The sequence below is a fragment of the Camelus bactrianus genome, chromosome 20 (genome assembly GCF_048773025.1).
Source record: "Camelus bactrianus isolate YW-2024 breed Bactrian camel chromosome 20, ASM4877302v1, whole genome shotgun sequence".
NCBI classification, from domain to species: Eukaryota; Metazoa; Chordata; class Mammalia; order Artiodactyla; family Camelidae; genus Camelus; species Camelus bactrianus.
The window spans coordinates 31,643,233-31,660,927 of record NC_133558.1 but is presented as its reverse complement, the minus strand read 5'-3'; the positions used below and the strand labels follow the sequence as shown (position 1 = coordinate 31,660,927).

Genomic DNA, 17,695 nt, shown 5'->3' with positions numbered 1-17,695 from the left:
GAAAGCAGAGTTTCTTAATATAGTAAAGGGTCCCTTAAGTGCAAACTAGTAAATATGCTTTCAGTTGAATGAAAAGGGTAAGCGAGTAGAACATCCAGGCAACTGAGACCGTCAGAAACCAACAAACAGAAAACAAAAAAGAGGTAATGTCAAATTTCTTCCAAGGAAGTAACTTTTAGGAACCCAGAAAGAAAATATCTATCTCACTTGGGGCTAAAACCAAAGTTGCAACTGAAAAATGAAAGCATTATAACACAATCTAGGGTCAGAGAAGCCCTAGTAAGATTATGAAGGGAATTCTGTCTGCTTAATAGTGGTAATAAATGACTCTGTGAACCAGTATGAACATCTATCTAAAATAAACCTGAAAGAAAGCTGTGGTAGTGATGCAGGGGAGTACGAGGGAGGACTGAAAAGGACTCTACCAAACAACAAACAAACAAACAAAAACAAACCCCAAGAAAGGTCTTTCTAATAACTAGCCTAACACCACTACAGTGAAACCAAGGGATCAACAATTAGTAGTATTTTCAAGTTTCTAATGCCTTACTTACTCATTTATCATTGTATTGGCAGCCATGACTACTTAACACTGACTGCTAAGGGCTGTGTGCTTGTTTCTGAAACAGAAGGGAATGCTGAAGCTTTGTAATCTGCTTTGCTTTGGGTCTGAAAGGAGAGGAATAGGTGAAAAAGAAAAGCAGCAAAGAAAAAGCAAGTGTAACAGATCTCTGAGATCAAAAACAGAGTGTGAGTACTAGACTGTGAGCTGGGAATGTCCTCAAGCATTTATAGACAGAGGATCTCCTTTCACATCAGCTATCCAGGACTACTTACAGATCCAGCTACCGATGTAGCCCCAGGCAGGATACATGTGATCTACAGCTTAGGAGCACAGCGTCTTATCAATATTCCTGCTTTGCTCATCCTAAACAGCTCCAAGAACCAAGCTCACTTTTTTTCTTGGGAACAAATACCAACCTTGTATCTCTCGTAAGAAATCTGGGCCCTGTCTGGTTTTGTTTCCCTGTTGCTAGGTCTTCAAGACTTACTGCTAAACCCCATTTCCTTCCTTTTCCAAGCTGCCAGTCTGAACCCCTACCTAGTGCCTGCTACGCACCACCACGTCACTCCCACACCAAGCTGGCCAACTCCACCAGTGTCTGCACATCGCCTTTGGCTATAATTACCCCTCATGCTGACAGGCTAACGATAGGCATACACAGACCTCCATCCAGATTTCCCAGACCATTCTGGTCTCTCCATTTAGAAAGACTTAATCCTGCTTGAGGTAACCTGCCTAGTAACTGGATATCAATTCTGACAATTAAGCAAGTCACAGATCCATCACAATGATTATCAATTTACCTACATTTCAATCACTTCATATTAGTTTTTTTTTCCACTCTTCCTTTTCTGACCACAAACTCTTCAGATATTTCATAATTTGCACCAGTTTACCTAAGAACTGCTTCTGCAGCTGTCCTATTCTCACCCAAATCAAGAATCATGACATCTCTTTCTTTGCCTAACTTCAAGCTCTTGACAGGACACCACTTCTTTAAATATGTCAGAAAATTTATCATACTTCAAATGCATTTAATGGGGAGGATATTCCATGACAGGAGAAGGGGAAGAAAATCACAGACTACTACTTATAAATAAAAATTTGAAGGTATTTTCAATTGGCAATATGGAATGAACCAAAAGCACTTTATTTTTTTTAACTTTATCTTAAATGTCTTAAAATTTAGATCATCTAATTAAGTTAATATGACATCATTTTACTCTGCTAACCCCCTCCCCCATTTAGAGAGATATATGGCAAACTTCAGGCTCATTTCTATAAGAAAATATAAAATACTATGAATATGAATTTTCACCCCAAATATGATTTGATGGAATTATAACTATTCAAAATTTGAAACACTTAAAAAAATCTGGTCACGAGTACTTACTAAGGAATACAACTAATTATTAGATTTGTTAGGGATCCAACTTCGAAACAAAAATTTTCTAATATTCCTCTTTCATGCTCTGGATTAGTTTAACTGAAGTAAATCCTGAAATTGAAAGATGAGCAACTAGCAAGCAATTTCCATGTCATTACTTATCTGTCTTAATCAAGATTTTCTCCAAACAGTGCAACAAAGTAAAATAAAGAAATAAATCACTGTATTATAGAAGTGCATGTATTATCTCTAAACCAACTGCATATTTCTATCCATTAATTGCTTCATAATTTAAACATGTTGACTTATTGTATGTGACCTCATTAAAAAATAGTGTAAACTAAAAAGTTCAAAACCTTATCTAAAATTAAGAGAAACTCAGTCTTTAAAATCCACTCAACTTTTCAAAAAAAAAAAAATACATAGTAACACTTTGTACCATTTGCTTTCTGTCTTATTCTACCCCAAAATGTAGATCTGTACTTTTGGGATAAGAAAATACAAGTATTGCCCTTCAATCTCCTTAAAGGTCTCCCCAGATTCTTTCACCCAGAATGCCTCAAATTTCGTTATGATAAGCATTCTTCCACATTTAACAAATGCAGAAACTAAAAACAGTGCTCTAGTTTAAGATAAAGTTCAAATAAGTCCCTACAAGCACTCATCCCACTTACTTTTTCCTAAACTACTAAACTTACTACCAATACTTTCTCACAGTATATTAAATGTTGAGTTATCTTCCAACATAATTTTTCTAAGGATACATTACATAAAATTCAATTTCTGCATTAGTACAAAATCATCTCATCCCACTGGTCCTTTAAATACAATATGCTGCTTCTAACAAAGGTCAAAAATTGAGAAATTTTTTTCAAGTTGGTGCGAGAGTTAGGGAAATTTACTTGAAAGTGAAAATAATAGCAACCAGCATTGGCACTATTCGAAGCATTTTACAAGTATTAGCTCATTCAATCCACCTAACAACTTATGAGGTTGATAGTTTTATCCCATTTATAGATTAAGAAACTGAAGATCAGTCACAACAGCTAGTAGGTAGAAGAGCCAGGATTTGACCTTAAACTGTCCCAGTCCAGAGCCCATCTTTTTAACCATATGTACCACCTAAAGGTAAGAACCATCACTTAAAAGGTATTCAAGTTATTACAAAACAAAGAAACTAAAGATTTTTCACTAAGTGACAAACCAGATAACATATCATGTAAATATATTTTAAACTATCATCTTAAGTCATAAGAAAGACTTCTGACAGCACAACCAAGCTAATATTAAAGACAAAAACTCCCTTTAAATGATTTTGATAATTTTATTATGAATAAACGACCAATAATTTTGAAGTATACATTCACATGAAAATATCTGAGAAATACCTTTCAAAAATTAACTACAAATGCCTCCAAGTAATCAACCTTCGAAAGACAGAATTCAGGAAGGGGTAGAGTGCATGCTTAGCATGCACAAGGTCCTGGGTTCAATTCCCAGTACCTCCATTAAAGTAAATAAATAAATAACTCTAATTGCCTCCCCCACCGAAAAAAAAAAAAAAAAAAAGACATTCTGGGTAGTCAAGTTGAGAGGTAATGTGGCAACTCACCTAACCAGAACACAGCAAAGTCATTAAGAAAAGGCCTCCGGACAATCAAAATAGATGCTCCAATGTCTAAGTATTGATACTCACTTTTCTCAAAAGAGGCTCTCACACACTAAATAGAGGTCTACTTATTTTTTTCTTTATGTAGAATTACAAATTTGAATATGATTTCCACACCTGTAGAAAAACTGGCGACAGGAGGGTGAGGGGGACAATGATCACAGTGACAAGCACATCCAATAGCAAAGCAGAAAAATACTTACTTAAATAACTTCAAAAACGACTGAAGCATTAAGCTGTACACCAGAAACTGACAGAACATTGTAAACTGACTATACTTCAATAAAAACATATATACAAAAAAAATAAAAGATTAAAACCAGTCAAGAAAATAATAAAGAAATAACTTCAAAATGCAAAGAAATCTCATCTACAGTCCTATATACAATCCAGCAGACCCTCACATCACAGTAAATGACGGTCACAAATGATGACCCTAGGTCATCAAAAGATTTAATTATATTCTGCATCCTATTTAAGACAGAAAAGAATTACATACTTAATTTTAGTATGATTTTCACTCAAAAGTGGTTAAAGTGGTTTTATAATTTGATGCTTAAAGGATAAACCCTCAATTACCCACTAAACTCAGCTAATCAATTAGAAAGGAATTCATTGAAAAGTTCCAAATAGCAAAGGTTTTACTGTTTCTAAGTTTAAGGGCCCTTTGTGTACAAAAGTTACCTGAAAGCAAGAGGGAGACAGAAAAGTGGAAAGTCTAAGAAAACACAGAAGAGCTAGGGCTGTCTACAAACACTATGCTTAAAGCATTTCCTACAAAACAATGTGTGGGCAGTAGATGCCACATCAGCAGTACTGTATCTGTCCTGCTTCTAAACCATGTCAGTTTCATGAATTGTTCATTTCAGTTCAGTTTGTTGCTGTGAAGCAGTACCAATTCTTTTTTCCTCAACTGCAGTAAGCGATAGCGTCCTTCTGATTGCTCTATAAAACCAAAACTGCGGTTACTCTTACAGAACATGCTGATGCCTTATGGTGGCACACAACTGATTTAAAAAAAAAAAAGTTCTCTTTTAAATTGCTTGTCATTTTTAAAGGATTGAGGGGGGTAGTGCCTAGCCCACACCGAACTATGTTATCAAAAAAACTGTTACACTATTCAACAAAACTCCCTTTCAAACCAGGCTGCAAGACATTCTTTCTCCAGCTCCAAACAAAACTTTAAAGCACATAGTAAATAACATATAAGGCCTTGTACTTTTCTCTCCTAGCGAGGAAGTCTAACTCCAAACAGGAAACTGCTTCTCAAAGGGTTCAACGCAGAAATCCTACCAAACCCCAACCCAGCTCTCAGGAAGAGATTTAATATTTAAGTGCCAAGTCGCTTGCCTAGATAGAAACGACGTAAACACTCAAGGTTCCCTTGCCCTGGAGGCATCCCTTGGAAGTTTTAGCAGAGGGGGGGAAATGCCGTTCACAAACAAACCAAAATTCTTTAAAAGGCCAATCTATACAAAATACAAAGGCTCGCAGAAGAGAAAGAAGTTGAAAGTGCTAGTTGGTTAAGTTTTTCGATCACCCTCCCCCATCCCACCAGGATCCGGGAGGAAAGAAGAGGCTGGGGAAAGGAGGGAAGCTCGGGGCTGAGTGGAACTGGGCCGGGGGCGAAGTGATCCCGCGCCCCCCACCCAATCCCCTCACCTTTCCCGGGACCAGGAAAAGAGGCGGGGAGAAAAGCACGAGACGGAGCACCCTGGAGCCCCGCGACCAATTTCTCCGCGAGAAGAGCAAGGTGGAAGGCAGAGCGAGGAGGGGCGGCAGGCTGGGAGCGATGTGGCGGCGCAGGGGCCGATCCCCGTCCACTCCCCGCCGAGAGCGAGAAGGGGAACGGCCTCCCGGAATCGGGAGGGTCCGGCCGGGCGACGGAGAGCGCCCTCGAGTCCCTTACCCATGCTGGGGACTCCCGCGGGGAGCAGCCCGGCGCCCGCTGCTCCTCCTCCGGCTGCTCGCGCGGCCGCTCCGGCGGCAGGAGGCGGTCCCTCCCTCGACTCTTGCCCCTCCTGAGCTCAGGCGGGGCGAGGAGGCGCCTCCATCCGCCCGCGGCGCTCCCCGGCCAGTCGGGTCAGCGCGACCCGTGAGGACGAGGCGGCGGCGACTCCTCACACGCGGCGGCAGGAGGGCCCTCCCCCGCCCGCCCAGACGGCGGCTTTCCCACCCTCGGTCGCTCCCGCAGCGGGGTGGGACCTGCCGGCTCGTCCCGGCCGCCGACTCCAACCCGGAGTGCCGGCCCAGCCCTAGATCCCGCCCCTCGCTGCTCCCTCGGCGTTTGCCGTCCTCGTACGCGACGCCCGAGACTGAGGTGGAGACCGGGACAGAGGCCGGGAAGGTGCCGGGAGCTGGGCCCGGGAGGAGGAAAATCTCGCGAGAATCCCCGGTTCTCCCTGCTCCGCCCCCGCCGCGTTCCGGCTCACCGCCCGGCCCCCGGCTGCTGCCAGGTGCGATGACGTCACGGCCGGGGGTCGCGCGCCGCCAGCGTCCAGGTGCGCGAAGTGGATGGGGGCGGAATGCGACACAGCTGCGAGCAGTCGTCCTCCCTGAACTTCGAAGCAGCTGGGACCCGCGTTCTGTGTCGTTTGTCGCCTCAGATGGAGGGAAAGACTTTTTGCTGACAGGCAGAGTGAGCCTGAGTTGCCCCACTTTGTTTGCAGTGTTGCATTCTGCAGAGTAGCAGGCTTAGGGGGACCTAAAAGAAAAGAGGCCGCGAGAGAGACAAGAGGACAAGAGAGAGAGAGAGAACCCGCTTACTTTTGAACTTTGGAGGCCCTGCTGCTACGAGGACCCGCGGTTTACCTTGCAAAGTTCCGTGTGAATCAGAAACATTTCTTCGTCGGGAAAATAACCCTAGGCACCAAATAAATTCTATTTTATGAGAGTAAATTATTGGGTTCCTTTAGTCTCTATCCACGGGAGACAACTTTCTAAATCCCTTTTCTCTTTTGAAAGTATGGTTTAAATTGTTACCTAATGGGGGAGTGGGCTGGGCTGGGCGTGAGCCGGGATAGTAATGATATGAGATATTGCCTGGCATTTTTTCTAGCCTCAATATGAAGAAGAACATAGGATTATTGTAATCAGACATAATCCTTTCTTAGAGTAAGAAACAAATATAATTAATTCAGCCAGCTGTCTTCCCTTCCTGTTGAAGCAAACCCAGTTCCCAGACAGATGTGTGTGAGAGCAGTATTTGTCGAATGCCAACTAGTGCCTGGCGCTTTTTAAGGAAATTTTGTCATTTAATTCTCACAATCATCCAACACGAGAACTGCTTTGCCCTTTGGAACAAGGCAATCTGGGTTTCTGAAACTCAGCCCAGACATTTATTCTTTGTGAGACTTTGGATATATTAACCTCTCTGGACCTCTAGAGTGTGTGGAAAGAAATCGCTGCAGTGCAAAGCACAGTGCCTGGCACATAGTAGCAACCTTGTAAATATCCATTCCCGCTACCTCCTATACGCCTGCTTTTGCCATCTTAATTCTTTTATTACTTCTAAAAAGGTTACATAGGTTACCTTTATAACAAGAACTGGCAGTCACAATCAGAGACCAAAAAGGAGAAAAGAAAAAAATATATTATGCACACCTAAAAAAGATGTACATACTGGCTGTGTTGTACTGAAACCATGGAACATGCTGTGCCTTTTTTCAGTCAACAGATATTTATTGAGTATTATGTTCATTGTCTCCTACCAAGCTAACTGACAAACAAGCCAAGAAAGCTGAAGTCCAGCCCTTATCCTCAAAGACTTAGCATTCTAACCAGGAAGTGAGACATGAACACATAGTTTATTAATAGTATGAGGTAGTGAGAGTCAAATGCCTGAGAAATCAAAGGAAAATCAATTACTATGGACAATGCAGGTTTCAGGGAGAAGGTGTAAATTGAAAGGTATAAGCTTGAAGGAAGGCAATCATTTCAGCCTGGAAAGCCCTAGAAGTAAGGAGTGGAAGTGGGTATGCAAACGGAATGTTCCTGAGCCTGAAACTCTCTGGCTTCTGCAGCCCATAGTGAAATAAACCATCTAAACGTCGAAAGAATGAGGCTGATGGAAGGCAAAAGGGAATTTATGGAAGGAGACAAAGAAAAATATAATGTATTGGAAGAGAACCAAATGCCTAGGTCTCTAGGATGTTAGATATTTTAAGAAGAAAGGCCAATGAACAGAAATGAAAAGAGGTTAAAGAAAACAAACAGGAGGGAAAAAAATCAGTGGATTTGACAATAAGGTTACCTTTGAAAATATAATTTCAGAATATAGATAAAAGAATATATAATATGTATAACTATATATATTCAGAATACATGTAATGGAAAAGTTAAAAGTCAGTTAAATGTCTCAGTGACTAAGTGAGTGCCACAAGTAGATAGGGTGACTATTTCCTTAACCAGAAGTCAGGTCACATAATGTGACAAGATAAAATATCTACAGTCAGTTCTAGCCAGTAAATCTCAGGATCTGTATTATTTCCATAATAAACCCATATACTGAAGAAGTTTGAAAATTAAAATAAGTAAAATCACTTTGCAGACTCAGAGGGCAACCTCCCATTGAGGTAGTGTGGAGATACTGGATCATAAAAGAAATTGGAAGGATCAGGGAATAGGACCCATAAGAAGGGTTGAGAAAATGGAGTTAAAGCTAAGAATTAATCACAACCCCAGAGTTAATGCTGTCTTCCAGAGGTAAAGCCTAAGGAAATCCCAACTAAAGAGTGAAATCTACACATGTATTTTTTAAACTTACAAAATTGTATATGAAACTATGTTCTAAACTTTTGAGTACTGAGCAAATGGTAGCTATTATTTAGTCTTTCTTCCCCAGTGAGACCTTCAAAGGATGGCACTGTATTTCATACATTTTTATATGGCTAGCACATTACTCGGCTCAAAACATTGCTTTCCTCAGCAGTAACTATTAGTGGGATGATAGAAAATATAGTGAAAAGATAATCTCATCATATATTTAAATTTAACTTCAAATTCCTTTCAGTTAAGAGCAAATTACCTTTTCCTTTTGCCTTTATTTCCTTTATTTTATAATGAATTGGGTTTGTTTTTTTTTTTGTCCATCTGTCCTCACCCTTCTTTGCATTACCAAACAAATAAATTAATATCACTCTAATCACTCACTTTCTTTTCTTTTTTTCTTTTTTGTGTTGAATAATGAACATGTTGATCTGGTACAAAAGAGAATATGATAATTTCTGTGAGAATGACATAATTTCAGACCTGCCTGATTCATACTAAACAGCCATTATTCCTTACTGTTTTCTTAGGAATTTATCAGAAGACATTTATATTGAAAAAACCATCTACCTTCTTTCCTTCTGGTGAAGACTATTCTAACCAGGAAGATTATTCTGAAGAAAATTAAATATTAGCTCAATTGTGTTATTTTTAAAACACTCACTTAGCTCAAATCTTAGAGGCAACTAATTCTTTTTGTTTATTCTTAGTTCCACAACGCTAGATTTCCTGGCCAATTTTCTTATTGTTATCTTGTTTTGCCTTGGCTAGTTGGCTGTATACTTAAGCACAAATTACATCAATGTATAACCTGAATTTTAAAAATCATTCTTTAGAAAAACAATTGCAGGAAATAATAATCTCAAACACAATGCCTATACTGTGAGGTCAGTGAGGCTGGAAAATGTCCCCCCTGCTCAAACTGGTGACCCATTAGACTCATCTACTTGGAGCAAAATTCTGCTACTTTGCTGGCAATTGGAGGGATGTGCTCAGATATAGGGTCATTCTAAGCACTTTCATTACTGCACATTAAGAAAACGCTTAATTAAAACCATGATGAGTCCATCGGGGAACGGGTAGAGCTCAGTGTTAAAGAATGTGCATAGCTTGCACAAGGTCCTAGGTTCAGTCCTCAGTAACTCTGTTAAAAATAAGTAAATAAATAAACCTAATTACCTCCCACCCCAAGAAAGTTAAAAATAAGTTAAGTAAAAATTGAATAATATGATGAGCCCATCCAAATGACTCACCGCTTTGCCAATTGAAAGGACATTTTTTTACATATACATACATATTCTTTTTTAGATTCTTTTCCATTATGTGTTATTACAAGAAATTGAATACAGTTTCCTGTGATAAACAGTAGGTCCTGAAAGGGCCTTTTTAATACTGTCATTTGTACTTTATTCTGATCACAGTGTCATTATAGAGCTGGTGGATGGTCGGTAAGTCATAGAACCTCCTCGTGGGGTCCTCAAAGAGAATCTCTTTCAAGAAGCACTACTCTTCCCAAATGTTAAAGCTCATCTCTTTTGAAAGGTCAGCTACTTTAAGTAATTCCAAATGACAAATGCATTTGCATTTTTAAAGTATCAGGGAATTCAATGACACACACTAAATCATGTCAAGAATTTCTAGCCATGCGTACAAGTTCATTCAACTCAACACTTACTGGTCACCCATTATAGATCAGCACCTGCTCTGTCACTGATACAGAGATCGAAAATACAGTTCCTGCCCTTTAAAGAGCAAGTATTGGGCAGCTTTGGAGGGTACACAGGAGTTGCCCAATAAGGAAGACAAGGACATGTATCTAGGCAGCCCAAACAACAGGCAGGTGTATAACTGAAAGTCTGATATGCCTTTTGGCAGGCCAGACTGGGGAACCATAGTCAAACAGGGAGGGCTCCGTGTGTCACGGGAATGATTTGAGGTCTTATCCCAAAAGTTTTAAGTAGTTAATAAAGGATTTGTAGTAGGTAATGATTTGCTTTTTCAGCTACACCAATAGTCATAGAAAAAAAAATTCACATGTCTCAAAGAATTAAGCTTAAAAAATTTGGTTCTATAAGCATTGACTAAGCTTCACTCCCTCGTTCAATTAATAAACATGTTTTTCACTAATAACAAAAAATTTTAACATAATATACAAGGCATTACGTATGCTGGGCCCTGTGAAAGACGCAACACAGTGAACACCAACTCTGCCCTGAAAAATGTGATTTCCAGCTAAGACGTCTAAGATATGTTTAACTGTTTTGAATTTACACTTATTTAAATAAAATCCACCTTTTTGCAGAGAATCTGCATTTAGAATCATCACAGAAAAACCCAGTAAACTGGGCACGTTCTCATTTTAGTCATGAATTTAGTAATGAATGAATATTCTTATTTAGATCTCTTTGCAAATTTTAAGCAGTAAATACAAATGACCAGTTGCCCCCACATCAGAAGATATTGGTACATACCACAAGTTACTGCACCACAAATTTCAAAAAAGGGTAGCTTTTTTAAAAACAAAAATATTAGTGATTTGCGTTTTCTTCACTTGTGAGCTTTTACAAATGCCAAAGAAAAATGTTTTTTGTTTTTGTTTTGGTTTTGGTTTTGGTGTTTTTGTTTGTTTGTCTTATTAACCCAGGGGAACTCTCAGCAGAGGAGTCCATCTATAATCATTATTCCTTGGGTGTTAGCATGTCTGTGTCTGCCTAATGTGACACAAAAAGGCACTCATCAAATTGTTACATGTCTGCGCTTCTGCTCAATGCACCATGAATCATTTCTGAAACAAGAAGTGGAAACTTTATTTCAGATCCCCCCTCAACTTCCTTAACGGCGCAGATGACAATGGGGTTGATGTCCCATCTGAGACTGGAACTTTTTTTTTTATTGAAATATAGTCAGTTTACAATGTTGTGTCAATTTCTAGTGTACAGCATAATGTTTTGGTCATACATATACATCATATATGTACATATATTCATTTTCATGTTCTTTTTCATTATAGATTACTACAAGCTATTGAATATAGTTCCCTATGCTATACAGTAGAAACTTGTTTATCTATTTTATGTATAACAGTTAGTATCTGCAAATCTCGAGCTCCCAATTTATCTCTTCCCACCCTCTTCTCCTCCTGGTAACTGTAATTTTCTTTTCTATGTCTGTGAGTCTGTTTCTGTTTTGTAAATAAGTTCATTTGTGTCTTTTTTTTTAGATTCCATGAATGAGTGATATCATATGGTATTTTTCTCTCTTGCTGGCTTACTTCACTTAGAATGACAATCTCCGGGTCCATCCATGTTGCTGCAAATGGCATTATTTTATTATTTTATGGCTGAGTAGTATTCCATTGTATAAATATACCACAGCTTTTTATCCAGTCATCTGCTGATGGACATTTAGGTTGTTTCCATGTCTTGGCTATTGTATATATGCTGCTATGAACACTAGGGTGCATGTATCTTTTCGAATTAGAGTTCCCTCTGGATATATGCCCAGGAGTGGGATTGCTGGATCATATGGGAAGTCTGTTTTTAGTTTTTTGAGTAATCTTCCATAATGGCTACACCAAACTACATTCCCATCAACAGTGTAGAAGGGTTCCCTTTTTTCCACAGCCTCTCCCACATTTATCATTTGTGGACTTTTGAATGATGGCCATTCTGACCAGTGTGAGGTGATACCTCTTGTAGTTTTGATCTGCATTTCTCTGATAATTAGCGATACTGAGTATTTTTTTTCATGTGCCTTGTGGCCATTTCTATGTGAGACTGGAGCTTTTAAACTGCCTGTTCTGACATTATTTTGATGCCCAGGATTAAATGCCTGTGAAAGCAAAAGAAGCTTGTGAAGGGAAACATTCCTCTCTGCATATTCCGAGAATTCACATTCCATTCTGCCGGTTTCTGGCCGACATCACCACTCCCACGAATGCACCACATTCTATAGGTGGCTCCTGAGCAGATCTCCTCCATCTCCTTGGCAGCCCACACCTGCTCACCCAGCATTACCTTTCCTCACATCTGCCTAAGCTAAATCCCCCTCCCTTCCTCCCTCTTCCTTCCCCACCCTTTTCCCCCTATCTTACACCGTATCTCTCCTAACTCTTATAACACTGACCTTTGTCAATCCAGTTTGTCCAGTCTAGTGAACTCTACAGAAGCAGCCTCCTTGAGCTCCTAGCCCTCCCTTACCACAAAATCTCTTTTCACAGAATACTCTTAGACCTCATGGAGACAATTTTAAGATAACAGCATTTTTTTTTTTTTACACATTAATAGCATGTCATCTTAACATAGTCCTCAAAATAAACCAGGGAAGTAGGTGATGTGATTTCTTGTTCCCCAAGATTATCAACCACAGCAACATGAGCAACAGTTAACACCGTCTGACCATTTTCCAGCCTCAGGCACTGACCTACACACTTCATACACCTCATCTGATGTGGTCCTCATTACAATGCTATGAGTCATGGTATTAGCATCCCCATTTTAAAGAGCAGGAAACTGAGACCAGTAATTACCTTGCCTGAGATCACATGACTACTAAATGATGGGGCCTGTACTTGAACACATCACTACTGTTCAGCTTATCTCAAGTTGGTTTGCTCCCTATGCCATGATTTCTTTCTTTCTTTTTTTTTTTTAAGAGGAGGAGGAGGAAAGAGACAAAGGGGTGGGAGGAAAGGAAACTTCCCTCAGTGGTTTGTTGTGAAGATCAGCCGGGAAAAGGCCTGGCACAGCATAGGCACTTGAAGCTAATTTCTTTTCTCACCTTTACACATTCATTGAGGACCCACTCTGTGCCAGGTAGTGTACAAGGTGCTTGTACAGATGGGTGTGCAGGAGTGATAAAGGAGAGGTAGGAGGGGGGAGGGTATAGCCCAGTGGTAGAGCACATGCTTAGCATGCACAAGGCGCTGGGTTCAATCCACAGTACCTCCATTAAAAAAAAAAAGAAAGGCAGCATGTAAGAGGGGCCGGTATAGCTTAGTGGTAGAGCACATACTTAGCATGCATGGGGTTCTGGTTCAGTCCCCAGTACCTCCATTTAAAATAAACAAACAAACCTAATTACCCGCCCCCAAAAAGATAAAAGATGCCTTAAAAAAAAAAAAAAAGATGTGGGGCCCACCCTCATGGAGCTTGTGGTTAAAGGAGGAAGTTGCATTTCCCAAGGACACAATATAAATCACCTTTATGACTTCTCACGGGCCACCTCTCTACAAGACCTCTTCTTTCTTCAGCGTGTTCTCTCCTTTCCCGTAAACACTGTGCGTATCCCCCTCCCAGGCCGTGTGGAGCGTTTTCTTTTGTAGTACCGCTGTTATCACACAGCTTTCATTTCCTGTTGTGATGCTGATGGCCTTGAGACTGGGACTGTTTCCTTTCTTGGCATTCTTGCCAACCATTAGCACGTGGCTCTCAATAATTGTGTGCTAAATTTGACAATAGGAAGACATGGTAAAATTATGTCTCTATGTCCTGCAGGTTTCAAATCAAGGAGTTATTACTTCAGTGATTCGGTCAGATTCTTCTTCTTACGACTGCTGTCTTATAAATGAATTATTTGCCACTCTGTGGCAAACTCTGCCTGGAGGCGATTAGCCAAGATGTGATTCCCAAGATCTATGCTTCACTAAGTGGTCCCTTCTCTTTTTCAGGGAAGACAGTTCCTGTTAAACAATGAAGTCATAATTGAAGTTAATTCCTACATACCTGAATTTTGGTAGAAATACTATTTCAAAAAAGATGGAGAAGTATATTCAGAATAAATACATTCTATTTATTACGAGGTCAGATTTTTTTTTCCCTAAGGATTACTGGGTGGGAGGGAGGAGGGAAATAAATGCTAGTAGTGTGAGAGAAATGCTGGAAAAGTCTTATCTGCCCTCTGGCCTACATCGTAGCAGCCACTCCTGACAGGTGAAGTCTGGGTTTCATCAGGCCTGCCTGTGTGCAAACCCGTGTTTGTGTTTACGTGCATATGTGTGTGTTCATTCTCCAGCACGGAACCACCACCTTCTTGCCACCTTCCCTCTCACCCCTAAAAAGTATACAAAGAATGAAGAAATCCGGGCTATTACAACATCACAAGGTTGGGTTCAAAACATATTAAAGAGCCATGCCCTGCCAATTAAGAAAATTTGTGACTTCCCACATGCGGTTTTCCTTCAAATCAAGTGGAAATGAGAACCCAGGATTGGGAGACATGCTGTGTTTCAGAATACGATTAAACAATTAAATAAAACATTCACAAAGCAGAAAAGATATTGTGATCACGACACAGCAGAGTTTTGTTCAAAGACCAGCAGTTCTCCAAGGTCAGGCAAATGATGTGATGCCAAGGGAAACAGTCTTAGAGGAATTGCCATCTCTAGTTAAGTTCACTTAAGGAGCTCTCTTCCTCAGATGAGAATGTTAGTTAATGGGTCTATTTAAATATTGCTTAACCCAAAATGAAAGGGAAAGGAACCTAATGGCAGACACCTTGTAGAGACAGGAATTGAAAGCCCATGAAGACAGTTTCATTTGTGTGGGAAGAACCCTGAGAAAAAGGAACTCTCTAAGTAAATTTATTGAGAGAAAGAGACAGAAATGTCAGACGACAAAAGGCCTGAGAGAAAATATCTCTTAATTACGCTTTCATTCCTTCATTCATCCATTCATTTTGGGAGGAGAATGTTTTAATCCTGACTCAGGGTGATTTTTTTTTAAATGAAGCGATAAATTGAAATCAAATTTCTCCAGTATAAATAAAAACTTGGCCTATTCTTAAATCCATATATTAAGCACATCCACATTTTTATGCTTTTCTTCTGATTATGTAAAAAAAATGCTTGTTGTACAAAATTCAAACAATATAGAAATGTGTAAATAACAGGGGAAAGTCCCAAAGAATCCCATGTCTCAGGACAACCACTATTAGCAGTTTGGTTTATATCAACCAGCATTTTTATTCATGTTCTTACATGTAAATTGCTCATAATTATTACACTATACATATTGTTCTTCAATTGTACTTTGTCCATCTAATCAATAGATGTATTTCCATGCCAGTGCATTTATTTCCATATCAGGTCATTGCTTCAAATGGTGCATTTCATTATTTTCCTATACCATGGGCAATCCTACATTAATGGGCATTTATTTTTCACCTTTGATAGTGTTTATGTTTGATAGTGTTTTGATGGTGTTCAAACTTGCATGTAGTTAAACTTATCAATCTTTTTGTCATGACTTTTGAGTTTTACATTCATTGAAAGGCCTCTTCTCCTCCAAAATGATAAAAATAAATAACCTATCACTTTATCTAGTTTTAAAATTTTTATTGATCATCTATAGTCTCAAAGTATATGTGTCATAAGTGTACAGTTTGCTGAATTTTCACAAACTAAGAACGTCTGGTCATACTATAATTTCCCTTTTTACATTTAAAGTGATATATTTGGATATGATTTAAGGTGGATGGAGTAATTCGGGTTTGTTTTTATTGTGATGTTTGTTTTTATCATGATTTTGTTTTGTTTTGGGGTGTAGGTAATTAGGTTTGTTTATTTATTTATTTAATGGAGGGACTGGACTTTGAACTCAAGGCCTCCTGCCTGCTAGGCATGCGCTCTGCCACTGAGCTACACCCTCTCCCTGTTTTCATCATACTGTTTGAGAACAGTAATCCATATTTCCCCTACAGATTTGAAATGCCACCTTTATCATATGCTTAATTCTATATGTACCTGATCAATATCTGGAGTCCAATCTACTCCTATGTTTGTATTTCACTATCTCTTAATGTTTTAATGTAGAATTGCGCTAACCACTCTTCCTTACCCTAATTACTCATCCTCAGAATATAAACTGTTTTAAATGTTTAGAATTACAAAGTGTTTAGAATTACAATTTCTTGCCCCTGCAAGAAAGAATAAGTCAATATCAGAAACAAGCTCTAGGCCAGAAAACACTGCCAATAGATTGTCTTGTGTAACTGTGAGCAGATAGTTATCTTTCTACTGCCAGTCTAGCCAGGACCTGTCACAGGTAAATATTCAGTAAATAAGTGGCTCTTGAGCCTGACTGAGCATTAAGAGTATGTCAGACACACATATTTGACTTAATTCCAACTTAAATTCCAAATTAAAAATCCATCTTCATCAGAACTCAAGATCAGAGCTAGATATCACCATCATAGGTGGAAATTCTGACATACAAGAATCAGTCTGAACTTTCCATTAAAAAGTATTGTTCCAATGTTATTCAAAATTTTAGAAGTCAAATTTTTGTTTGATATTATAGAGCAGGAACAAAAATTTCTTGGCACTCTTGTCGGTTTGGTTGCTCCTATGGTCATTGTGATGCATATTTTGCAAAGCTTAAAACAGTAGACAGTAGGAGGGCAAGATACTTTTAGACTGGCCCTACCCAGATAGGGTGCCGCTGGAACATAGCCACCAAGTTTTCATTCTTCCCTTTTCCAATGGTAATTGACTAGAGTAATGTCTCTGTAGATTTCACAAGTATCTGGAATTATCACAACCTTCTTTTAAAAATCTCATTTTGTTGTTTGATTAGTGAGAAAATTGGTGGTTGTTTCTCACCTTTTCTTTTTTGTTTTTCATTTCTTCCAAGTCTTTACTGTGTCTGAATGAAGATGATTTAATACGGATATCTTTGTGCGTAATTTGGAAGTTTTTCCTCTCCGTTTGAAATATTCTCCATTCAAAATATCAAATTGACATCCTGCTCTTAGTTTCTCACCCCATCATGGAAAGAATTCCCAAATAAGACTTTTTTTTTCTTGAAAGGCCAATTATTAACTGGAAAGAAATAACTAAAAATGAAATATACTTCATAAACATTCTTTTCTTTACTGGCAATGAATGCTAACATTCCCAGCCATTCTGTAATGATTGGAAAGAGAGAAACATAATTTCTTTTTTTCTTCCTTGTATTGTTATTTTAAACTTTGTAAACATTTATGACACAAAAAAGATACATTGTCCATCCCAAACTCTTTCTCAAGATTTACTTTTGCACTCAGTGTGGTTCAGTGCATTTTTTAGCTTCTATAAGTCACTCACATTTCTTGAGTCATGGCTTCTCTTCCCTGAACACCAGACTCATCAGTAGTCAGAACTTCCTCTGACTTTTTATCTCCCTCTCTCTCCCACCTTTAAAGATCCTTATGATTACTTTAGGCCCAACTGAATAATTCGCAATACTCTCCCTATGTTAAGATCAGTTGACCGGCAACATTAATTTCATATTAATTTCCTTTGGAATTAAGCATATTCACAGGTTCCAAG

The 17,695-nt window shown here is 39.1% G+C and overlaps 1 protein-coding gene across 1 annotated transcript in view; it reads right to left on the bottom strand.

Annotated features, from left to right (window-relative positions):
• CD2AP (CD2 associated protein) overlaps positions 1 to 5,957 on the bottom strand; it is a 91,094-nt gene extending 85,137 nt beyond the window's left edge. Inside the window, exon 1 of the mRNA XM_074348868.1 lies at positions 5,531 to 5,957. Within this exon, the coding sequence (XP_074204969.1) occupies positions 5,531 to 5,534 (4 nt within the window). The 5' untranslated portion in view covers positions 5,535 to 5,957. The remainder of the gene's footprint in view (positions 1 to 5,530) is intronic.
• Positions 5,958 to 17,695: the final 11,738 nt, after the last annotated feature.